The 26,108-nt window shown below is 47.1% G+C and overlaps 1 protein-coding gene across 1 annotated transcript in view; it reads right to left on the reverse strand.

Annotated features, from left to right (window-relative positions):
- LOC144130208 (high-affinity choline transporter 1-like) overlaps window positions 1-25,853 on the reverse strand; it is a 53,215-nt gene extending 27,362 nt beyond the window's left edge. Inside the window, exons 1-2 of the mRNA XM_077664192.1 lie at window positions 25,639-25,853; window positions 22,835-22,942 (exon numbers count right to left, since the gene is read on the reverse strand). Coding sequence (XP_077520318.1) covers window positions 22,835-22,942; window positions 25,639-25,831 — 301 coding nt within the window. The 5' untranslated portion in view covers window positions 25,832-25,853. The remainder of the gene's footprint in view (window positions 1-22,834; window positions 22,943-25,638) is intronic.
- Window positions 25,854-26,108: the final 255 nt, after the last annotated feature.

The following is a 26,108-nucleotide window of genomic DNA, read 5'->3' on the forward strand; positions in this document are numbered from 1 at the left end:
CGTCAGTCTGGTTACACCCACCGCCGGACATAAAAGGAAGCTCCTACTGACCTGCGATTAACCGTGCCATGGTGCAGCTGTGATCACCCTGATTCCACCTCCCCGCCTGGTCCACAGCTTGCGTTCTGCTTCGCTTTGTGTCTGTTTTGTCGCCCCAAGGTACTGCCAGTATTCTTTCCTCAGCATTACAAGCTCCCCGTCCACGTCAATTTCCTCCTTTTGGTTTCAGACAAGGTATTACCTGAATCGTTTGACTGAGTCGAAACCTCAGCACTCATGCAGGCATTGCGTAACCAGGTTGCATAAGTGGCGTATGCAAAGGTGCTAAAAAATATCTCTGGTGGCTGCAAAGCGACCATAGTGCTTCCCAGCTACGGAAAATGATAAATTACTGATCAGGGAAGGTGTCACGCAAGGAGACATCTCTCCGGTAGTTTTCACTGCGGGCTTACATGAAGTATCCAGAGAACTGGACCGGGAAGAGTTAAGAATTCTAAAGCACAATCGAGGACCTAGACTGGGAAAGCAGAACTGTGAGTCTAAGAATTAATATCCAGAAAACTAAAACAATATGCAACAGCCTGAGAAGGAGACAACAGTTTACGGTAAGCAGCGAAGCGTTGTAACTGGTAAGGGAATGCATACATCTACCTATAGGGCAGGTAATGACCGCAGAAATGGACCACGAACTAGGCGAAATAAGAATGAGATGCAGTTCATTTGGCAGGTACCTAATGTAATGATTAGCTGTTCAGCGATATCCCTTATGAGGAAAGTATGTAAAAGCTGCCTCTAACCGGTACTCCCCTAAGGGAAAGAAACGTGGGGGCTTACGAAAAGGAGCTTGAATTAAGGACAACTCAGCGAGGTATGGAAAGGAAGATGATAGGTGCAACATTTAGAGACAGAAATAGAGCAGTGTGGGTGTGGACATCCTAGTCGAAACCAATAATAACTGGGCAGGGCATGCATGCGGATGGTATTAGGAAGTTTGCGAGGATAAGGTGGCAGCTGCTGGCACAGGGCTGGCTTAACTAGAGATCAGCGGGGAGAGGCCTTTTTCTTGCAGTTCCACGGTGCTCCTTTTGTTTATCTAAACGTTATCCGCACAATTTCTTTGCTCGCAACTCGTTCTGTTTTTTATTTCAATCTAGTGTTTTCTTTTAGCCGATTGGTTTCAATACTCTGGGTTAATGCCGGCAAGATCCGGCTGTTATAAAGCCACGATCCTTTTGAGAGGTATCAGAAAGCTCCAGTTCATGACTTGTTCATAATAATTCGTATTTTCATGGCCAGATCCTTTCTGTACATCATGATCTGCAGACATTATTTATATGTCTTCCAAACTGCACTCTAAATTTCATACGTTGCTGTGAAGGAGGAGCAGCAGCGGCATCAGCCAGTCGTGGATGGAAGTGTCAAACATTTTTGCACGCAAGAATGTTTCGTGACTGGCTTCATTCTGTGCCTTAGGCAGACATGAGAGTCGAACGATACATAACAAAAGCACCAGCCATTCAGCCGCAGGGCCAACAAACTGAGACCCCCCCATTGCAGAAATAAACGCTCAGTTCAAACCCTGTCAGCGGCCATGTTTGGCTAAGGCACGCATTTGGCTGAATAGTGGTACCTCGTACCATTAAATATAGTCTACAAATGACGTGAGATAATATGCAGTGAAAAGCTAATAGTTTTTGACTGAGGGAACTAGGCGCAATAAAAAGTGCGATAAGCATGTTACACTGGCTTATGTTAGCACAGTAAGATATAAAAGCAGATGCCACATGATAGTGCAATTTAGTACCAGGCAGGAGTTGTGGGTACGAGCTACAGAGCCACAGCCCCATTGCACCGTACATGACCACATTTTCGCGCTGTTTGCTGGCTCAGTATTTGCCCCGATTTCTAGTTCGCAGTGTCACCAGTACCTGAACCTCTGTCACATATCTTATTCATTTATTGGTTCATTCAGTCTACCTTAACAATTGCTGTCTAGAAAGCAAAATTAACACACACTCAGGGAGTCTGATGCAATGAACAGCGCAAGCAGGATGCGCTTTCACGATGACGTTTTTCTAGTTTATGCTTTTTTCTTCTGCCGCATTTCATTGCATGGAAGCTGCGCCAAATAATTTCCCTTTACTCTGGCTGGCTTTTATGGCGCTCGCTAATGATCTTATGCCTTACAAGTGCTGCATGTACATTTAGCTTGTACTTCTGCTGGCTTTGTGAATCACTAGTTGTCTTTTATTCTCTTACATTTGTTGCGTTACACTCATTTCCCCTCACCTCGCGCCGTGCTGGATCAGCCGATGACGCGCGCTCGCTTTGGCTCCGCTTGTCTCCTCTCCACACTCCCCGCACGCTTAAGGGCGTCACAGCACCCGCCTCACGGCAAGTCCTCTAGGTGGCGTTGCTCTCGGCCCTTCAAAATGCAGATTTTTCCTCTCGCCTCTCGTCTGGGGACGGTTCTCGCGCAAGCCTTCTAAAGTCACTGGAACTCTGACAGTACCTCAGCTGTTTTCTCTTTGCCGCCACGCCGCCACGTGGTTAGACGCCGCCACGAATGGTCCACTCGCTCTCGGAGCCGACGGGGCGCAAAGCTTCCGAAGCGGTTGGCCGGCGTGTTCTACGAAGTAGCTCGTTCAGTATCGCGTCTGTGTGTCTGTGTGCGCGCACGCGCGTGTGTGCGTGCGTGTCTGTGTGAGTGTGCGTGCGCGCGAGTGTGCGTGTGTGTATGTGTGATACTTTAAGAGTTCCAGTGACTTTAAAGCCCTCCACTACAGCACCTCTTTCTGTCTTATTTCACTTCCACCTTCCTACCTTCCTCACTGTGCATTGTCTTGTGTTGTGTGCTTCCGTATCATAATAGACTCTTTTCTCATGTCATGTGTGTTTTATACTAATATCTTTGTACATGTTCTTTCAACTTTGATGAGCGTGTAGTTTTTTATCGTCTCATGACTTGCTTTGGCTGCGCTTTTGTACTATGGCCCCTGGGCCTTGTCTAGTTGCTGAGCGCGACTTTTAGCTCAGGGGACCTTCAGAGTTGTGTCTGTAACCGCTCTGAAAAAGAAACGAATTAAGTGCCCACCGAGAAGTGAGGCAGTTACTGCGAATTTTCTTTTTCTTAAAGGGCAACTTATAACAAACTGCACATCTCCAACCAAAAAACTAATTTTAAACACAACGTTTTGAAGCCGGCTCGGCTCCTTCATCAGGGGTGAGTGAGGGCAGTAGGTAGCGTCTTTAAGTATGGAGGGGAGGAGGGTGGTCAAAGGAACGAAAGCTGTGATGCGAAAGGCGTGGGGGAGGGGAGGAGCGGGGAGGGGGTTTAGGCTGTGAGTCACGTTGTCGCACTGTGGGGAGGCGGTCAATGGCGACTTTTTTTCTTCGAGTTTTCGTTGAAAAAAAATTAGTTTTTGGTTGGAGATGTGCAGTTTATTACAAGTCTTCAAACAGGCAAATCTGCCGAAATGTTTAGTTTTTAAAGGACAACTGCACCACTTTTTAAGAATTCCGCTCTATTCAAGGGTTGAAATCTAGATAGACGATATGTAAAGCATGCCAAGTGTTTTTGCGCTAGCATTTAAAATAGTGATGTAATCGATAAGTAAATATTAGGATTCTCCTCCCAGCAGGTGGGCAGCGCAGAGAAGCTTGGTGCGACGCCACGGAAGGTAAGATTTCAAATTTCCGCTGCCGTCAGCCACACCGTGCCGCGCCTCGTTGGATACTGCCATACAGAGCTCGGTGATCTTGGCCTTCGGTGGCGTTGATTTTTTTCCTTGAAAGCAAGCCTTTATGTGTTGCAAATGTACCAGCACCTTCGGTGACATCAAAATAGCCCCCCCCCCCCCCCCTACTTGGCGCTGTGCTCTGCGGAGAAGCGGAGAAGCTTGAAGACCGTGTCGATTTTAATCCGCGATTACAACACCAATTCAAATGCTAGCCCAAAAAGACTTCGCACGCTTTACAAGTTTCACACATTCGACCTCTCTAAGCTCATCGATTTCTATAACCTGTGCCGCTGCCCTTTAATACCAATTTTCGCTGCAAGCGCCGGAGGCTTCACTCGGCGTCGTTGCACAGACACACACCGGCATTTTCGCCTAGTGGCACTCATACTGCTCACGCAGTAAAATACTAATCTGTGTTGAGTTTTAATATGTGGTTATTTTTGTTGCAAGTATGGCATGTGTATGGTATTCCGGCATCAATGCTCACCGCTGGGCAAGACGGCAAAGAAGGCTATGAAACACACTACCGCGAAAAAAAGGCTCACGAAACAGGAGCGGTAGATAGGACAGACGTGTAACGTACGTCAGGGCATGTAACGAGTACAGTGGCTGGTACGGGAAGCGTCAGGTAGCTTCTTTATTGCTCACTTGCGTGGATGTCATCTAAAAATCGAAAGGATGCTGCAGCAGTCACGGTTTATCAGTGGTTATGGTGCTCGTCTGCTGACCCGAAAGGCATGGGTTCGATACCGGCTGCGGCGGTCGCATTTAGACGGAGGCAAAATTCTAGAGGCGCGTGCACTGTGCGATGTCAGTGCATGTTAAAGAACCCTAGGAGGTCGAAATCTTTAGCAGTCCTTCACTACGGCGTGTCTCACAGCCCGAGTCGCTTTGGGAAGTTAAACCCATAAACCATAAACCAAACTAAAAAATGTTGCTTCTCTATATGATTTATGCTAGGCTGTCACTCTGCCAAATAAGCTATAGTGCTTGTGTCGCCATCTGTTTTCAGTAATTAGCACTTTCAAGTAGTCTACACCGTTGACCATCGTGGTTCTGCGATCGATCGCGCCGGCAAAGTCTTGCCGTGTTCAACTAGAGTTGTCACCTTTCTACTTCGTGTTCGCATTCACGTTTGACAGTAAAAAAATTATCCGCCTTCTGCCGTACTGCTTAGGATAGCTTAGGCTGTACGCCAGAGATCTGAAACTTGCGGCCCGCAGAGAGTTTCATCTTTTATTCCAGAAGCTCGCGCCAGATTCACGAGTCAGCTTCGCTACCCGACTTGTTTTCCAACTGAAATCGGCCAAAAAGTTACGCCCGCAGACGGCACTCATTCTGTGCAGAAAGGAAACGAGGCAGGGACCCCTTAATCTGCGGTACCTTCAGAAGGACATCAGCCGCCTTCAAGAGCGCACAAGGAACCGGACAGCTCTGTCTTTTTCTCTCTTCCACTCCTCCGCACACCCTAAACCGAACAACGAACCCACTCCCCACGACACGGGGGCGAAGGCCCGCCTCCTTCCCTTTCCTGCGTAGCCTTTGCTGCAGAGCTACAGAAATTTGTTCGGGAGTGGACAATTGCCGCACCAGAGTGGAAATGTCTGGTGTGGAAATTCTGAGGCAGCAATTTCCAACTTTTTCTTTGATTCCTGACTAAGAGTCACTAACTTTCGTCTTGTACTAGGCGAAAGTATTCAGCTGGTAATAAAAAGGCACGGACGAGGTACTTCCCAGTTGCCACAGCATAGGTAACGTGTAAATTGCTCCAAACATGTATCCCGGGGTGCTCCAGCAACAATGCTACCTTCTTTATTCGATGAATTCGCATTCCGAAACGAGAAGGGCAAGTACAGGCAGCTATTGAAAGATCTGAAGACTCTGGGGGCACACCTGAGATTGCACATAAAACATGCCTATGTGAGTAGGCCGGATGATCTGCGTGGATTTTTTTCTTGAGAAAAGGGGGGGGGTGACTTCAGCCCTTGTTAAGTTTTCAGCTCCTTACTGAAAGGAGGACAAAGAATGCCCATCTACAATTTATTTCTTCCCGCTGGAGCCGCAGACTTCCTGACAGCCGGCAACTTTTCGAAGGCTTTGTCCCCCCTCAATCCTGAAACCTCGCTTTTATGCCCTCACGTAATTTCCCCGTTTTAAGTAGTTTAACAGCAAAATTGTGGATCGAAATACCAGGACAACCAAGGCGAGAAAGGCCACAAGTGTGAGGGTTTGCTCATTTAGTTGGTGGAGATTGTCATCGACCAATTTTATTAATTGGAAATCAAAGGACTCGAGGGGAGTGATGAAGACAAAATTCATCTGGCCACCGCCTTTGCTTGTTTCCTTCAGCGCATTTAGTGCGTACCGATACGCAGTGCAATGCAGGTGTTCTCACAAAGGCATACTGTTCGGGTTGAGGAGCGGCCCTCTAAGCCAGAAGTACTTGTACGCCTCATAGCCCACTTGCTGCTTGGAGACGTTGAAATCCACATACCGCATACTACATCCGCTTTTTGGGGAGAGTTTTTCCTGTTTTTCTCACTCTTTGTGACATTATTTGGAAAGCTATATTAGGCGCGTCACCGTACTGAACGCCACTCGGCGATGGCCTGCTCTAACTTGTGTTTCAGTTTAGCCATATCTATTCCAATATTATCTACAGCCCTTGGGGAAGTGAGAACATAGCCCTTTCGCAGGGGAAATTCAGTGTTGGCATAATCAAAAAAACTAGCCGCCGCGGTGGCTGAGTGGTTATGGCGCTCGGCTGCTGGCCCGAAAGACGCGGGTTCGATCCCGGCCGCGGCGGTCGAATTTCGATGGAGGCGAAATTCTAGAGGCCCATGTACTGTGCGATGTCAGTGCACGTTAAAGAACATCAGGTGGTCGAAATTCCCGGAGCCCTTCACTACGGCGTCTATCATAGCCTGAGTCGCTTTGGGACGTTAAACCCCCATAAACCTAAACCTAATCAAGAAAACTTTGCGGAAACCCGGACGGGACACGAGGCGGAAACACGCACACACAATCACAAGCGTAAACTTGCAACTATATTTCAAGAAACCAAAACCCCGTCGGCTTAAGAAGCAAATAAGCGCATGAGTGCAGCTACCAGAGCCACACGTGTAGGTACCGGTGGCCCAGGCTTGAACGAAATGAAAAGTTTGAAAAGCGTTCTTTTAAACTTCGACGGGAGACGCCGTATTCCTTCACCCAGACGCGGGAAAAGGTGAAGTGTTTAATCTGCTGTCAGAATGTGTCTGTGCTGAGGGAGTACAACGTGCGATGGCACTTCATGCTCTGTCATCATGACAAGTACGGCGCATTAACCGGAAAGATGCGTGACGACAGTGAATCAACCCAAGGTGTCACTCGAAAAACAGCAAGAATTTTTCCAAAAGCCTACCAAAGCAGCCGAAGAAACGGTGAGAGCAAGCTTCGTTACTTCTTATCTAATTGCACAGTATAAGAAACCTTTCACCGATGGGTTATTCGTGAAAAGCTGCTTGCTTGAAGCCGTAGGCGCTATCTGTCCCAGCATGAAAAAGGAATTCGAAAAGATAAGTCTTTCACCTAGTAAGGTTGCAGCGGTAACTGCTGAGATAGACCACATCGAAAACGCCTTAATGAACCGCTTCCGGGACTTCGAAGCCTTTTCCCTCGCCAATGACGAAAGCACTGACATTAGAGATAACGGCCAGTGTGTCGCCTTCATTAGAGGCGTAGACAAAAATCTGAACGCTACAGAGCTACTGGACATTGTCCTGATGAAAGGCACCCCTGCAGGATCGGACATCATTTCGGTACTTGAAGGAGTTTTTGAACGCGCCTGCTTGCAGTGTGAGCGGATGGTGCGAGTGACGAAATACGGTGCGCCATCAATGGTCGGAAGCAGGAGCCGACATGTAGGACGTTTGCGAAAGAAGCTTGAAGGGCTCGGAGTCACTGAACAGTTTGTGGCGCTGCATTGCCTCTTACACCAAAAAAGCACTATGCAGAAAGTCACTGAATATTCAATCTCTCATGGACATTGCATTCGGCGCCATGAGCTACATTCGTTTAAGAGCACACAACCACCCTCAGTTCACCCCTCTGTTACAACAGGGAGGATATAGCCGTAAGGAAATCCTATACCACACGGACGTGCGCTGACCGAGTCGCGGAAATGTGCTGAGGAAAATTTTTGATCTCAGAGAGAAAACCGCCAGCTTCTTGAAGGAGAAAAACAAGCCAATTGCTGAGCTGTCAAATGCGAAGTGGCTTCGTTCCCTTGCATTTCTCAAAGACATACGCGATCACCTGAACATCCTGAACGTTAAACTTCAGGGAATAAAAAAATTATAACAAAAATGAGTGAAGACGTTCTTGCATTTCAGGCCAAATCACAACTCTGGCACCGCCAGATAACAGCGAATAAGCTGGGCCACTTTTCAACTCTCAAGCCATTAAAACACGTTGTCCAAGAACATTGCGATGTTTTCGCAAATTTGCTTCGCAATCTCGAGGAAGAGCTCAAATTCGGCTTCCAGACACATGCGCGAAATTTCCTGTGCCCTTCAGTGTGCGAATTGACGATGGTGAACCCGAGTTGCAAATGGAGCTTATTTAACTTCAAGCAAGCACCACGTTACAGCAGAAGTTTGAAGACGTGGGTGTCCCGGTGTTTTGCACTTTTTTTTTTTAGAAAAGACAGTTTTTTCAACTCTGCGGCGTCGAGCGACAAGGATCATTGGCCATATTCGGGATCACATACTTGTGCGAGCACCTAAGTCTTCTCTTTATTGTAAGTGAACAAATCTGCATTCCGTTCAAGGATGACAGGCGACCACCTCAGAGCCACCACGCAAATCATCCCCGCACAAGACCTAACGCCCGATATTGCATCCTTCGTCGCTGCTAAGCGTCGTCCAACCTCAAGCCAGCAGGATGCTTAGAACTGAACGGCAATTCCTTCGATTAAAAAATAAAATATCTTCTTGACGAGGTCAGTTATCTTCGTAATGCCTTATATTTAACACACTGCAAGATTGACGCTCTTAAACACCCCCCTCCTTCAAAAAAAGAAAAATAAATGAGGTTCTTATTCACCCCATTCTCTTTTTTTCTTATTTCCCGGCTTCAGACTCGCGGGTGACGAAATTTTCTCAGTGCAGCCTGCATAGCAATATGAGTATGAGGCCCCTGCTGTGTGGCTATGCTGCATCATGATTTTATAAAAACCAATTTCCCATCCTCATTGCGGAGGAATGGCCGATATCGGTGGCCTGTATATTCCGCCTTTGTGCGACCGAGCTCCTTTAAACAGGGCGCGTTTGAAGGAACTAATATCGCGACGCGTGAGTGCATAATCCCGTGATTAGAGTTAAAGGTAAAAAATCAAGCATGATAAAGTTATTCCAGGATTTCTGATGCATTTCACCTTGCACAAGACAATCAAGAGAAAACAACGAAACACACAAAACCCCATTAAGAAAAAGAATTGGTGGTTTGCCCTTCCTGAACGGAATGAACCACGCACAGTTCTGTAACAGGCAATTTTTACCACAAACAGCCAATCAATTCACACCAGAATGGAACTGCGATTATAAGTTTTCCTAGTAAGCTTAGAGCCCAATCGTGAAGGCATACAGGCAGTTACTGTAAATCTTACTGACTGAGCAGGACCAACGGTGGTTTAAGCAGAACTTTTCTTAGTAAGGTCATTGTTTCGAAACATAACTGCGATATGTGAATTGGGAGCTATGGTGGCGCAGTGACCGAAAATTACGATTATGCTTTCTCATTGGACCATTTGACCAGCTCAGCTGTTGCATGTGCTGCGTCATCCTGGCGTCCGTCGCATCCAACGAAAGTTTTCGCCTGTTCTTACTCGTCGACGTGCTCTTTCACCAACACAGCGATCTTGGCCGCTCGTAGTCTGATCAATCAGAAACGTTGAGTGATCGCGTGATCTGCGAGCGGGGAGGCCGCTTGCACGGCTCCAAACTCGCGGTAACGCCACGGCTCATGGTAACATGGCTAGCGCTTGTCGCGTAATAGGCTTCAACAACACCGATGACGACTATGACGGATTCGTCAGGAATGATCCACAAACAGCTGTCGCTTTAAATGGCATCTCTTCACTTACCGGCGTGCCTGCAATTGTCTTCGCACTAACTGCAACACAAAAAGAGACTAGACATTTGGACGAGTTTGTGCGGGTTCATCTGGCGAACCGGGCGGGAGCGCCGACCCATAGAAGCACATGTATAGGCAAAACTTCCTGGGTTCCTGGGATATTTTTCTCGTCTTGCAGAGTACTCATGCTGGTGGCTATTCGTTAACATTTGGCAAGTGCTCGCCACCGGTTTTAGTACCTGCTGCTGCACTCTATCCAACCATCCTCACCCCATGTCAGTAAAAGAACCATCCTATGATGGCATATATGGTTCTAGTCCGATGGTTATTAGGAGAGGAATGTGCACTGGCTGGCTGGCTGAATTCCATTGCACCTTCACAAGGATACAGCTTCCTAGGCAATGCCTGCGCAATCATTCACACAGCAGACAGCATGATAAATCTCGCTTAATCATCGGCTGTCTGCTGTGTGCAGTATGAAAGTGAACACGCTGTCAGCATCCAACCAACCACTGAGTGGAAAACAGTCTTGTTTTCCTTTTCTGCGAGTAGTTTATCTTCAACTTAAATACAGAAATCACACTTTGTGTGCCCTTTCATGCTGTAGCTAAGTCTGCGTGTGCGCATGCAAACTCAGCACTCGAGCCGGGGAATGTGCTCCTATTTCTCTGAAATTCCGCAAATATTGTGAACAGAAATATCAGCACATTTGTCAAAGCGGCATCAAAACACAGCCAAGAGCCACCTGAAAAGACTTAGCAGACCTGCTGCGAGTGGATCATTGCTCCTGCCACAGTTTGCACCCTTTATCCATGGTATTAGGAGGGTTCGAATCCTCCTCGCTTCTAATGTGTTATCTTGCTGTTAGCTGGCTGAGCGCTCGCCAGGAACCGGGTGATGCACAAGCCGCAGGAATGCAAAGGCAAAGACGCGGATTCAGCGAACCGTGCCGCTCCGTCGAGATAAGCGGAAACAACGCTGCCAGACAGGTGCCAAACCAGTGCAGCCTTGCCCGCGTACGCCGACCTTCTGCGCAAAGCGTGATAGCGCGTGCACCTTGACATTTACCGCGTGGACGCTTCTTGCACGCTTGAATAACTTGGTCTTCGCTTTGCACTGGCTAGCAGATCTGCGAGGTGAGAAGGCTCCCCAGCGTGCCTGCCTGCCACAGTCATGCGGACTCCGGATTGTTGGGCTGTTTTTTCACCTCTCAGGGTTTGTAACATGTACCAAGCAAGCTAATTTGCCTTGTATAGGTTGTCGAGCCGCGACTACAGCCAAGCAAGCTTCAATTTCAATTTTTTTCCTTTCAAGAGTGAAACAGAGCTCACAAATGGCCAAACTGAATGTGGACAGCGTTTGTTTGGTAACTGGACGAAATGCAGCCGTTTGCATCTCTTCACAAAGCCAACAATATTTCAGCTTACATCAGGCAGGCTCACAACCTAGTAACCCTACAACGACGCCGTAGATTTGGATTACTCCTACAGCTGTTGTAGGCTGTTCATTCACAACGGTTCCATCTCATTGATTCGCTTACGCTTGCCGTTATAAAAGGATAGCAAGCGATCAATATTTCTTTGTGGGGCAAGAGAGAAAAAGGTCATTCCTGCCAACCAGGCCCGACTGCAGTGGGCGTCTGGCAGAGCTTTGTCTCGGGGGATCTTGCATTCTAATGTTTATCAAGGCTGCACATTGCAATATGGTTGCTGCCAATACGCCCGACCATAAAAATTTCCTCATCTTCTCAACCAAAAAGGAGGGCTGTATGGACAAATCCACGCTGCTTGAAAATAATCTCCATAAAAAGCCGTGCGACTCCCCATGTAATCTTGTTGCCTGTCAGAAGCGACCTGAAAGTGCCTGGACGCTGTGCTATTCTCATCACGGTATTTACTTAATCAAAAACACTCATGTTGTCACACGCCGAGTACATTTCCAATATATTTTGCTCCTCCACATCCTGTCCATTTACATCAAGAGAATAAATCGGGAAATTTTTTACTCAGCTGGACGTCAACTGACAGTCGCTGTATGAAGTTTCACATTATAGTAACTTCCTGTTTCACTTGAGCGAGGTGTAAGCGGTGAACGTTGGCAGGCTAGCTGGTTGCTCTCGTACTACGAAATTATCACAAAGAGCGTGAACTGAAAGCCATATGCCGAAGCCGCGCCCGCTCTTAAAAACAAGTCCACGAGTCTTGGACATCACTTTCAATTCCGGGGCAAATGTAGAATATTGTAAGGTACTGCTATGACAATAGTAGAGATAATGGTCTATTCATGCGATGTATGGCGAAATATTTTTCTAAGTCTGTACATCGCTTGCATAGGGAAGTTTATGAACTGCGATATAAAACTAATGGGAAATGTTTTTGACGATAGCAAAAACGTTGATAGCCTGTCGAGGGGAGATCTGCGAATATATTGATCGTTTTACCGGAATCTTACGACATGAAAAAATTGCGTTCATAAGCAAAGTCCCCGTTGAAAGATGCTCTTGTCCAGAATTCCTGGGTACTGATGAGTAGTAAGTACCTGCAGCTGCTATGTCTAACTTACATAAGAGTATACTTACTACGCTCTAAAGCATGGTAGCAAAAAAATTAGTGCCGTTCACTAACTGTGGTTGCTCGCTGCTAGCTTATTCATAACCTTTTGTATAACCCTAGAACAAAAATTTGAGAACATAAATGACGCAGAAACTGACGTCATTGTCATGGTTTCTCAATTACTAAAACAAGCTTTATACGCAGGGGAAGTTCGAATGAAAAGACTTCATGATGAAAACGTTTATGTAAAGTCACAATGAATTAGATTAAGGGAAGGCTGATCGGGTCCCTAGTCCGGGACACCGTTGGTAAAAGCCGCTGCCCGTGCTCTGGCGGCGAGGGCTCGTTGTTCCTCGAGGTCAGAGCTGGACAGGGCCGCCTCCCAGCCCTCCCACGTTGGTTGATTTATTATGCCAATACTGTTATTTTCATGACAAGCCCATACCATATGGTATAAGTTTGCCTTCTGGCCAAAAAATCTGCACTGTGATGAAAAGACTTGTAACAGCTGTAACAGCCGGAAACCAGAAGTGCGCGCTCGAAAAGTTTGAACCTCTGGTCTCGCGCCATGCGCTGGCGGTGGAGCTGACTGTCCTGCCGGCCTTTGCCATTGCCTTTGCATAGAGTATCTTTTCAGCGTCTTGGGGTTAGGCACAGTTATCGTTTCTTAAATCACATGTTAATCATTGGGAGGGCATCTTCGCTCATGGGGAAAGTGTCATTGGTCCCACCGAATGGCCACATGTGCAAGGTATGAAAATCGCGGAAATTTTTCCTGGCATGCACAGCGAACATGTTGCAGATGTGTGACTCACATTTGTGTCTTTTTTTTTTCTGCAGCTTTGCGTGCGCGGTGTAAGGTTGCTTGGCTGGTGTCATTACGAGGTCAGAATGTGTTGAAGCCAGCACACTATTTGCAGCTGTCATTGGTGTCCAGGGTCTTGTCAAACTGAATGCATTGCTTTTTAGGACAAATGAATCTAATTCGCCCTGCAACTTCTGCGTGCACATAAAAACGTCCCATAACCGTTGCTCTCGCTTTTAACACATCCTCTGGATAGTTACATCACAATTATCCATCAGCCCAAGCTCATGACAGGTGCTTCGAAGTAAGATACAAAGAAAATAACATAGTAACTTTGTCACCTCAAAGTCTCGCCTCATTTTAGTGGCTTTCGCAGGACAATTGCCGTGCGATACTGTAGTCGTCACAACACCAAACAGCGAAATAATCGCAAGCAGATTCTTGTAGCGTTCTATAAGCGCACGTAGATAGCGTTTGCTTATGCACGCATGTATGCATATGTGATGCTCTCTCTCTGCCGAAATAATAGATTGTAAACCCGTCAAGCTGACCAAGGACAGCTTCTTTTCCGCAGTCCCTCCATCTGTAATTTTTTCTTGTGTGTGACGGCAAATAAGTAATTCAGTTCAGATCCCTTCACATGACCGCATTTCTAATTTTCTTTTTTTTTCTTCGCGGCGCATTGTTTCAAATCTTTGCACAAGCCTGACCTCAGGCTCAATTCTTTTTTTGTATTGGAAAACTTTTATTATCGGCAGCAGTTACAAGCGAGTTGACCTTGCCATGTGGCCGTCTGTGGAAACTGGCGGCGACCTAGTGGGGCTCTTGTCCCAACCTATACTTGTGTTTCCAGGCCGGAGCTGAGCAGCAAGGTCTACCACGGGCCCGCGTGCACGAGCCTCTGAAGAGATATTGATGGGCGATCTGGCGGACAGTCCCAGAGGATGTTCTACCGTGGCTTTGTCGCCGCATTTTCTGCACTCTGGTTTAAATCTATCCAAGTAGACATAACTTAGTTTTAGTTTGGCACTGTGTCCACAGTACCTCCTCTTCTATGGTTATGTTTTTATGCGGAGGGAAGATTAGCCTTTTTAGCCAGTAATGCTGAGTAATCTCGCGATAGGTATCAAGGCCGTCTCTTGTCATTCCGACGTTCGAGTTTGCATCCACAGCTCGCCCGATAGATCCTCCAGCTTTATTATAAGCTGCCTCGTTCCCCGGGTTTGACGAGTGAGCCGGTATACCAAGGATATTTCCGCGTTTTTCCTGTCTTTCGGGTAATTCTTGAGAATTCCCTAGTAGACGGGAGATATTCTGCCTTTGGAAAAATTTCAAATGGCTGCTCTTGAATCGCTGACAATCACTTCCGCTCGCGAGTGTGTCAGCGCCAAAGCGGTTGCCGCTTATTCGGCTATTTCTAAAGAGTTTGTGCATAAAGTCGCGTTTGTGATGAAAGATACTGCGCCATTTCCTTTCCCCCAAGCCAATTATTATTATTATTATTATTATTATTATTATTATTATTATTATTATTATTATTATTATTATTATTATTATTATTATTATTATTATTAACTCGACAAAAACATTTATTGGCAGCTTTCTACATTTCCCCTAATCTGCCTCCTCCTGCCTACGATGATGTACTACATTCTATCGAATATGTTATCACTTCTCATAGCAAGCACAAACTACTCATTTTAGGGGATTTTAATACTCCAGGTATTAACTGGAATACCTTTACATATTCTCACAACAATCATTATGGAGTTAGTAAGTGCAACCGGCTTTTAGATTTCACAGCTTTTAACACCTTGCAGCAACAAAATTTAATTGAAAACTGTTGTGGTAATGTTCTTGACATTTGTTTAATTTTGAAAATGTTCGAGTCTCGACATCTGACATCTCACTTACTCGCTGTGACAAATTTCATCCTCCAATTCTAATAACGGCTTCGGTTTCTGTCCCACCTTCTGCTAATTCAAATCGTGCGGGGAATTCCCCCCGTTTCGCTTACGCACTTGGCGACTATGTTGGTCTCTTCGGTTTCTTCTCTTCTGTCGACTGGTCTGTTATAAGCGAAATCAGCGATGTTGACGAACAAGTCAGTCGCTTCACTGAAATAGTTCTCAATGGTATGCGCCAGTACATACCTGTGCACACTCCTACTCGTACCAAGTTTCCGTTCTGGTTTTCCGAGGAACTTAGAACAGCGCTGAAAATTAAGGAGCGGGCCCACCATAAAGCGAAACGCCCTGGGCTGGATACATGGGCAGATGAATTTCGCCGCTTGCGTTTCCTTTGCAAACGCCTGTACAAGCGGGATCATGAGTCCTATCTTGATTATTTAGAGAATAGTGCCTCTAATCGTCCTACTGAATTCTGGCGATACGTTCGCAAGCGTTCAAATAAATCTGATAGTCATATTCACTTAGTTGACTCTCATGGGAATGAAATTCGGAATGTCGCTGACGGCTTTGCTCAACACTTTTCCTCCGTGTACAAATCTCCACGTTGCGATTCCGTATGCCTTCCAGCTGGCGCACCTAATTCCGTTCTTCTAGACGAGAAGTTAGTAAGTGAGAGTCTTAAGTGTTTGAAACCATCTTTGTCCCCTGGACCTGATGGCATTCCAGCCGCCATAATAAAAGCCTTCAATAGTACCTTCGTCCCTGTTTTAACCACGATATTTAATAACTGTTTGAAAAATTCTGCCTTTCCCCGCGTGTGGAAAACGGCGCGTGTTTTCCCTGTCTTCAAATCAGGAAACAAATCTGATGTTTCGAACTACCGCCCCATTTCTCTTCTTTGTGCAACCTCTAAGCTTTTTGAACTAGCTTTGCACAAAGTACTTTCCTTCCACCTCAAACATGTAATCATACATAATCAGCATGGTTTCATAAAAGGTCGTTCTACTACAACTAACCTTGTGACTTTTATGACGTATACATCAGCTGAAGTCCTTCAGAGGAGTCAGGTAGACGCTGTGTACTGTGATTTGAGCAAAGCTTTCGACGTTGTTACTCACTCATTACTTCTTCAAAAGCTTCTGCTGCTTGAGATCGACGTTTCAATTGTAGCCCTCCTACGCAACTATCTTCTTTATCGGTCCTGCTTTGTCAGTGTAAATGGACAGACCTCATTTGTTTACACTCCAACCAGCGGAGTTCCTCAGGGCTCGGTATTAGGCCCGCTTCTGTTCTCTGTTTTTATCAATGACGTTTCCTCCGTGGTCAAAAACTCCTCGTTTCTCCTTTATGCGGACGATATAAAAATGTTCAAGGCAATACATACTCTTCATGATTGCTTGTCATTGCAATCGGACATATCCGCCTTCTCTAATTGGTGCTTGAAGAATGGGCTCACTCTCAATTCATCTAAAACCAAGGTTGTCTCATTTCCGCGTAAAACGCACAGTCTTCTCTACTCTTATTCTGTGAATAATATGCCGCTGCCCAGGGTTGATGAAATTAATGACCTCGGCGTACTTTTCGACCGTAGCCTCAGCTTCTCCTCTCATACAAAACGCATTGCTCTACGGGCTATGCGTACACTCGGCTTCATCTGCAGGCTTTCGAGAGAGTTTCGAGCCCCACTTCCTTTCTTAAAGCTCCACCTCTCCATATGCTTGCCGCTTTTGGAATATGCTTCTGTTGTTTGGAACTGCACTTGCCAGTCGAACTGTGAAAAAATCGAGAGTTCAGCAAAAGTTTTTACGCATATTTCAACATCGGTTTCCTTGCAAAACTTCCAGCTCTCGTCCCAGACGGAGTAACTCACTGCAGCTTCCTTCTCTTAGCTGCCGTCGCGTGAGGGCAGATATAATTTTCTTGCATAAACTTCTTCATGGTCACATTCTATGCCCTCAGCTCTTAGCGCGTATCCTTTTGCGTGTACCGCGAAGGAGCATAAGGGAATTCAGACCATTCCAAGTTTCTGCGCTCCTGCACTCCCTCTCCCCTCTGGACAGAATGCAAAAGGTGTTTAATTCTCTTTGTCCTCACCTTGATATATTCGAAAATTCTCTCCGTTCCTTTATATTGGATGTCCGTGACGTTCCACTTTGAGCACTCTTTTTCTCATACATAACTTCCCCTTTCATGCATTTTGTCTTTAGTACACTTGTGCATTTGCACCGGTATTATATTGTTTTTTTTCTCTATAATTGTTCATCACGTCTACTTCTTTTCATTAATATTATTTCTTTAATACTGTGTACTCACGCCTAATTGTCTGTAACGCGTTCACTAATTACATTTCTTATTGTGTATGTTTGTATTTCTAGCTTGTATTTCAGAGGTTTCTTATTCGTTCATATTAGTATTGGCTTTATTCTTGTTTGTATTTTGCTATATGCTGTACTTGGCTGTTATCGGTCGTTCCTGTGTTCATTCTCTCTGTTTATTGTCTCATTAGTTATTTATATGTCTGTTGCCTGTTCTAGCTGTTTTCATTTACCGCTGTTCTCACTGTTTTCTTGTTTTCGCTTTTTTGCTTTATGCTTGCTGTCACGCCTAGTTTATATGCCTTTTTTTTCTATCGCCTTGACTGCTGCATTACCTCCCCTGAGTATCTTCCTTTGTGTTGAAATAAATTTATTTACATTTTGAGCGTGTGAATGGTGTACCAGCACCAAGACCTTTGGGTTGTTCCTGGGCACCGAAAAATAAAGATTGATAAAGATTGATTAAAGATTGATTATGAGCTTGCCTTCCTCGGTCGCCGCGGCTATCGCGTACGCTTTCTAGGGTGTTGGGTAAGCGGCCGCGTCTACATAGACGGCGTCCGGTCGGCCTCCGAGTTTCTTGGCTAGGGCTTGCGCACAGGCCTTGCGTCCACCTTCGTGGTGGGCGGGTTGCATTGTTTAAACTGGCCGCGAACTTGCGATTTCGCCATGGCCGCACTCCGAGGAGGCACATGATGTCACAATGCGCGCCTCACATATCTCGGTGGACACCTGAACCACGCTTTCTTCTTTCCCTCCCTCCTTTATCCCTTCCTTTACGGCACGGTTCGGGTGTCCACCGATATATGTGAGGCGGTTACTGTGCTTTGCGCGCTCGCCGCGCCATCTGGCATGACGTCACACCGCGCGGCTCTCCGCCGCCGCCGTTTCGTATGACGTCACACCGCGTTCCTCGTCGTTGCGCTCGCCTCCGCTCGCTTCGCCAGCTCCGTGGCATGCCTGATAACATGTCGGAGGATTGAAAAGGAGAGCTCGCGCGCGCCGCAACCACAGTTGTGATGTCTTTAATGCGACAACATAGCTAGACAACAAGACTAACCTGGACTTGCAATCAAGATTAACAAAGGCTAACCATGCTCTATGCGCCTTAGCTTTCGCTACGTATATCCTGGCATAGCCGAGCTAAGCCACTGCCAATTTTTTTCGGTAATGCTTTTACCGTGATTGCCTTTCTGACGATGGACGGGATTTGGCGGGTGTCCGCATTGAGCGGTTCCGCGTTTATTCTGCGGCTTCCTAGGATCGCCGTATCAGGACTGCTGCGAGCCAGCCTGAGATCTTGCATTCTCCTATGGTCCTCAGTCAACTCGTCTAGCGTGGTGTGTTGGCGAAGCTGCAATAGCTTGTCGGTGGAGGTGGTGATGGGTAGACCTAGGGCTGCCCTGTAGGCCTCCCTGATGAGTCCTTCAATTTTGAGTTTCTCGGCGTTGTATAATTGTAGATAGGGATGGGTGTAGGTTATCTTACTCATGACAAAGGCCTGAACCAATGGGCATAGATCATTTTTCTTAACGCTTTTTCTCCTGTTCGCTATGCGTTGGAACAGTGTACCGAGACGTTTAGATTTCGATGATTTCGGTGTTTCTGCGGTTCTCTTGGATGTTCATTCCAAGGATCCGAATGGAATTGACTTGTCTAATGATTTCCTTGCGCTTGTAAATTTATGTTGGCTGAGGGGAGATTTAGTTTCTGTCCCCTCGGAATGTCTATTTTAATTAGAAGGTCCGATTTGGAATGAGAACATTCTAGTCCTACAGTTCTGACATAGGCTTCTAAGGTATCGACTGCCCATTGTAGGGTCTCTTCTATCTCCCCATCATTTCCGTTAGTGATCCAGAGGGTTAAACTTCGGCATAGAAATATGTCTGAGTCATTTTGGATGGCCTCCAGTTGTTTCCGTAATTCTATGAGTGCCAGGTTAAATAGGAACGGCAAGATTACCGAGCCCTGCGGGGTCCCTCGACACCCCGTCTAAATGGATCCGAAATCGTGCCGCCGGGCGATATTTTTGCCGTCCTCTTGGCCAGAAATGATCTTAGGTAGTTGAAGGCTCTTGATACTTTAGCCTCGATAGGTTAGTGAGAATGGCCTCATGCGATGCGTTTTCAAAGGCTTTGTTTAATTCTAATCCGAGGCCATCGTGTTCTTGCTTTTGGTGACCACTTCTTCGCTAAGCTGGAGCATCACGTCCTGCGTGGACAGGAGGTCTCTAAAGCCAAGCACGGAAGGGGTTAGGAGGTCGTTATCTTCTGCGTATCCTTGGAATCTGTTTAGAACTACGTGTTTCTCGAGTATCTCTATACAAGGTGTGAGGGAGATGGGTCTTCGGTTTTCGGCTTTTAGCTGCTCGCCTGGTTTAGGTATAAAGACGATTCTGGCGTGTTTCCATTCTTGAGAGATTTCACCCTCTTTCCAATGCTTCTTGATTCGGTCAGTTAGAGCCATCACTTATGTAAGGTCTAGTTTTCTCAGCCGGTTACTCGGTTGGGTCCCGCGGCTGATGTTGTCTGAGTTGGCGCTGCTTAATAATTAATAATAATTGTTTTTTGGGGAAAGGAAATGGCGCAGTATCTGTCTCATATATCGTTGGACACCTGAACCTCGCCGTAAGGGAAAGGATAAGGGAGGGAGTGAAAGAGGAAAGGAAGAAGGGGGTGCCGTAGTGGAGGGCTCCGGAATAATTTCGACCACCTGGGGATCTTTAACGTGCACTGACATCGCACAGCACACGGGCGCCTTAGCGTTTTTCCTCCATAAAAACGCAGCCGCCGCGGTCGGGTTCGAACCCGGGAACTACGGATCATGCTTCTGCCGAGCTGAATTCCTGGCCTACTTCTGGGCTCGGCTTGCCGCTGCACCAGGGAAGTGAGTCGGTGGATTTCGTGGTATTTAGATATCTATCCTTGAGTTCTTTGATTAAGTCTTCTGTATTTCCTTCATGTTGGTAAAAAATTTGAGCTAGACTACTGTGCAGAGCCATTTTGGTCTGTATGAGGTCCAATAAGTGTCGTTGGAGGAGCCACGTGTTTTTCTTACCCAGATGCCCGTTCAAGCTGTCGCATACCTGTCCCCACTGCAGTCTTCCGAGCTCGAACGCGTACGCTTTAATTTTATTTTCTAGCTGCGTTGTCCTCTTTCTGAGGGTGCGATTGTGTTTGTGTTTTCCACCGCAGATGTATGCTCAGGTGGACTTACCACATTTGTTTCAATTTTGCGTCGGTCGTGTGTTGCGAGGTCATCGCCTGTTTCCTCTGTGGAGCTTTTTACGCTTTGTTTTACGGCGCGGATCCACTCGTTTATGTTGCCGATTTCTTTAGGAGCTTTTTTGCCCCTGACTACACGGAAGCTGTCGCAATCCGTAAGTCTCGTTTTTAACAAGGGAGGTTTATACGGGGCAGTCCCGAAGGTCGTTTCCACTCCATAGCGGTCGCTTGCTAACGTAAGGCCCGTATTTAGCCACGTTGCTGAGTTAACATTTTTACTCGGGGCAAGTTCGGGAGCCGTGTCCATGCTGACGTTATTGCCTATCCTGGTAAGCGCTTTGACGTCGTTAAGGACTGTCATACCCTCGGCTTGTATGAATTGCCATAGCGCCGTTCCCTTGATGTGCGCTATCCGGAATCCCCAGGCCGGGTGATGCGCGTTGAAATCGATTTCCCTGCATGTTTTGTTTTACAGCCTTAAGGATAATGTCGGAGGTTGCTTTTGTTCTGTCCTTGGGCGAACTGTAGACTTTAGGAATGCAGAGGTTTCCATCCCCTTTCTTACGCGGCCGGATTTCCACCAGCGCGTGCTGGACCTTAGTGTCTGCGATTACGTGTTGTATGGCCATGATGTTGCATTGAAGGAAAGCCGCAATGACCGGAATTGTTTTGTTCGAGTCCGTGTTTTGGGTGATGTAAGGCGTGTAGCCCGTTAGTTTTGTCTAGAGACTGGCTTCGTGTAGAGCTATGACATCCGGTTTTTCGGATAGTTGCTGAGTAAGGAGCTGCAGGTTTCTGTATTTCTTTTTGTAGCCCCTGCAGTTCCGTTGCCCGATCTCAATTTGCTGAGGTCGAAGGGCTATATTGAGCTGTTTGATGGTGGTTTCGCGGTAGTTGCTGCACAAACACTTGCATGGTCGCTTATAGGCCCGCGAGGCGGTGTAGCGTAGTTAGGCGTTGTAGGATTTGTCGGAGGGTTTCTCCGACTAGTCTGAGATTTTCTTTCGTTTCTCGGTTGTCTTGTTCAAGTTTGTCTAACTTCTCGTTTATGTGCGCAATTGCCTTAGAGGTGACGGTGGTTTTTGGTTTGGGCTGCGGCTCACTGTCTGGGGTGCCTCGGCTACACTCTTAGCGTTAGCGTCTAGGTCTGTCGATGCCTGTCTCTTTTGCGTTCCGCGATTAGCATCCGTAGCCATCGCATTCTCCGCGGCGTTTGGGGTGGGAGTGAGCTGAACCTGTCTCGCGGTTGCCGGTTTGTTAAGGGGGTATAGTTGGGACTAATTTTGACGAGTTTTTCAAGCTCATCTAGTTTCCTGCGGTGTGCAGAATTCTCCTCTTTTAGCTCTGGAGTAAAATAGAAAGGTAAAAAAGAATAACGCCAGCCTCGGGAACCAGTGCGGGGACAGAATGTAGGAACGATTAAACACAACGCTGCGTCGGTCGCTCCCTCCGTTGCCTCCACGGTTTTCTGAACGTGATCTCGCACCCTTAAGCCCAGCTCTTAACTGTCGCTGTTAATATTTTAGAGCGACGACTGTTAAGGGCACGTTTCTGCGGCGTTGGCGTAAAGCGAAGAAGTTCGAGGAGGATAGAAGAGAAAGAGAGAGGGAGCAAAGTAGGTGCACTTCACCATGCTGATTGACTGCACGCCCTGACCTCACACATGACGTCTCTGCAGCGCGCCACGCTTAATCGTCCGAACACAGTGAGGTCACGAGTGACAGGCTTCAAACATAGGCTGAAAGGTTTACGCTTAATAAAACTGTTGGGGAAATTCAAATATGCCCTTCACTTGCATGCAGGAAAATTCGGACGAATCGCACGCCCCAACGGCGTTTTTATATGTCCTGTAGGATAAAAAACAAAGTAATCAAATGGCACATGCGTTGACGAAAACAGTGCCACTCATACCACTCCTGGCGCAGAGGTGTAGCGGTCAAGCGATGTGCCACTGCCCTGCGATGGCAGGGTGCTATTCCAAACACATGCACCGGTGGGGCTTGCAAGACCCAGTTTTCTCTTCCCGAGCAACCTCTCCTTAATTCAACTGCCGCCTGCTCCGTTGGGGAGGTTGTGACGGGGGTCGCCATTTCCATTTGCCCAGACCCTTGTAATGGTAACGCATTAAAATTCTCTCCATGCTGAAGTGAAACGGGGCTGGCCAAAGCGCTCACCGATGGCGAGGCTGAGGGCGTATCCGAAGGGCGCCTGGCACCAGGCGAGGCCGCTCACGTAGACCACCTCGGCGGTGCCGTTGATGTAGCCGCCTCCTACCCACGTGGCTGCACAGACCAAGGACACGACAGGGACAGGTTACCTATATATACCTATATATACCTATATGTGCGCACGATTTCTGCACCCTCTGCTCGAACCGCCCTGAGGGGCAGTTGAGCCACGGGCTGAAATTTCAATCTTAATATCACCACTGTCGCTAAACATGGTGGGCTTCACTTCGCACGCTGATGACTCCGTTAGCCACCTTAGCTCCGTCTGCTTGGATGAAGGGAGTTCAGTCATTGTGTTCCTATGGACTTATTTTGTCGCTCGGTCGTAATGATGACCTGAAAACACATCTCCTTTGATGATACGACGTAGAAAATCATTTTTCTCTGCCTTGTAGCTAGCTAAATTTTTCATGTCCAACATTCTTGGACAAAAATTTTGAACATTGAAAAATTGTAAGGTTCTGGTATAGAAATATTGAAGGCAATGATCCACTGTTCCAATGTGTAGCAAAATCTTTCTTTTATAGCGTTTGTTTTGGTTTGGTTTATGGGGGTTTAACGTCCCAAAGCGACCCAGGCTACGAGGGATGCCGTAGTGAAGGGATCCGGAAATTTTCCATCGCTCGCGTTGAGCAGTTAAGACTGCCATAGAAAAACAGTGAGGAACCTTTTGACGAAAGCAAAAGCGTTAATAGCAAAAAAAATTCAAGCCTGCAGACGGGAACTCTCCGGATGCATTGATTGTTATAGTGAAATCCTACAATATAGGAAAAAAAATTGCGATGATAACCTCTTTCCCGTTCAAAAATGCTTTTGTCCACAATTGCTGGGTACGGCTTGCACATTCGAATCCGGCTTGTGTGATCTTTGGACTCTAGTTCATCGCTATTTAGTTCATTCCTGCTATAGTTGGATACAACCCAATAATGAAGCGGCAGATAGGAGGCCCAAAACCAATGAAGACGACCAATTCTCTTGAAGTCGCGAATAGCCGCCCTGCACATGCAACACCCGATAGCAGGTCCACCTAGCTGCCACCCCGCGAAGACTTTAGATTACGCATCTGGTATCAGTGAAATAAATGCCTATCGTTTACATAAACTCTACAGAGTCCGTGTCCGGCCGGTTATTTGAGGGTTTCGAGAAGGGGTGATTGAGGGTGATTCGCCCTTACTCCTCCTCTACTGTCTTCTTCGAAGTTTCCACCTTTCCCTCGGAAATGCGACTTCACTAATAATCTGTCGAGTTCTCTCGCATCTGGAGAGCTGAGAAGAAGGATGGCAAGTAGACACAAAATTATAGTATTCGTTTTCGTAAACGTTGCAACTGCTGTAGAACTATATTTTTTTTTCCTGAACAACAATCCTTTCAGCGTAAACACAACCTACATAGACGATTATAAGGCCTTAAAATATCAGTATGCAGTGCGTCCTGGCAGTCTTCAATATGGTCCTTTTATTCAAGGCTAAAACTTCACCCAAAATATGCGACGCAGTAACGTCAGTTGAAAGACAGACTGCTCTGACGTTACAGCAGCGTACGTGCGTATTAAGGCGGAAGCCTTTAATGGCTCATACTCCCGGTGTCCGTCCGTCCGCCCGTCCGTTATGCTCTTCAACTCGATAAGAAAAAAAAAACATTGTGCACGATGGGATTCTAACCACCATACTTCCTTTCCGCAGCCGACCGTGCTAACGACTACGCTACTTCCTGCCACCGCATATGTAGTTCTCGTCTAGGACGCTGGAGTGTGTTTGCCGAAAGGCGTCGAATCAGACGATGCCCCCCGAACGCCCTCCAGTGCTTCAGCATCTTTGTGCACGGTGGTATTCGAACCATCATCACTCCGTTCCGCAGCCGGCCGTGCTAACGACTACGCTACTTCCTGCCAACGCATATGTAGTTTTCCTTGTCTAGGACGCTGGAGAGTTTGCCGAAAGGCGTCGAATCAGACGGATGCCCCCCGAACGTCCTCCAGTGCCTCCAGCATCTTTGTGCACGGTGGGATTCGAACCACCATCATTCCGTTCCGCAGCCGACCGTGCTAACGACTACGCTACTTCCTGCCAGCGCATATGTAGTTCTCCTTGTCTAGGACGCCGGAGAGTGTTTGCAGAAAGGCTTCGAATCAGACGGATGGCTCCCAAATGCTCTCCAGCGTCTCCAGCATTTAAGATTCACAAACAATTGTGTACTTAACATCTTAACCACACATCAGTGACACAAGCAGCAACAAAGTGCCCCTTGATTTTTTTTTACTTAGAGCTGTAACTCGCTGATGAACAAGACTCGCGAGCTTGCTGTAGGCCCTAGACTGCAGCAGCGGCTTGGTATCTACATTAGCCCACAATATTAAAGCTGCTACAACCGTGAAGCTTTTTACCGGAAGTATACTCACTGCGCTTGGAACACATACTACATAGCAAAACCGGAAGTGTGATCATGCAGGTTTCGTGCTAAGGTTCGGAAGCAGCGTTAGCTCTTTGCGTGCTTTGCTGGGCATGGCAGTAGGCGTTAGAGCCTCAAACAATTCTCCTGCAAGCATTCTTTAAAACAGGGCAGACGCAGAAAATCACGCGCTACCCTTTTCGTGCGCACATATGGCTTTCAGAAACACGCTACAGAACAGGGCACAGGGTTCGTCTCCTGAATCTTTCACACGGAAGAACTCCAATGGTCAGGCCAACAGCTTTGAAATTTCAAATAATTGCGCAAGTAGCCAAGTAGTGCGCAGAGTGGCGCCTGAATACCGGTCATGGTGAAGACGCCGACGAAGAGGCCGATGTTCCTGCCGGCGAGCATGATGTTGGACTGCTGGCCAATGGTGACACTCTGCGAGTCCTTCTGCTTCTCTCCGCCCTTGCGTCCGGCCCAGATGCCCACGATGAGGATGACCAGGTAGAAGAAGGCTATGGCCACCAGGCCGGGGATGTTGACCGCCATGGCCTCCTGCACCGAAGAACCCTACCGCAAAACAATGGCGTTTTGTGTAGCCAGATCTTCTTCTTCCCTCCACGTGTTGGAAGCGGCTCGTGCAGAGCAAAATGGATCGCCAAATAACGAAGAAGGATGAAGCTCAGCTCAAGGACAACTGCCAGCACGCGACTGTTTGGTAGAAACCGAGCAAGTCAGATCTTACCCAGCATCCTCGCAAATTTATCCAGTGACAGTTTGACCTAAGAGCATGAATTCGAGCTCTTATTTGGAGCAGCACCACACC

Source organism: Amblyomma americanum, chromosome 4 (genome assembly GCF_052857255.1).
Source record: "Amblyomma americanum isolate KBUSLIRL-KWMA chromosome 4, ASM5285725v1, whole genome shotgun sequence".
Taxonomy (NCBI): Eukaryota; Metazoa; Arthropoda; class Arachnida; order Ixodida; family Ixodidae; genus Amblyomma; species Amblyomma americanum.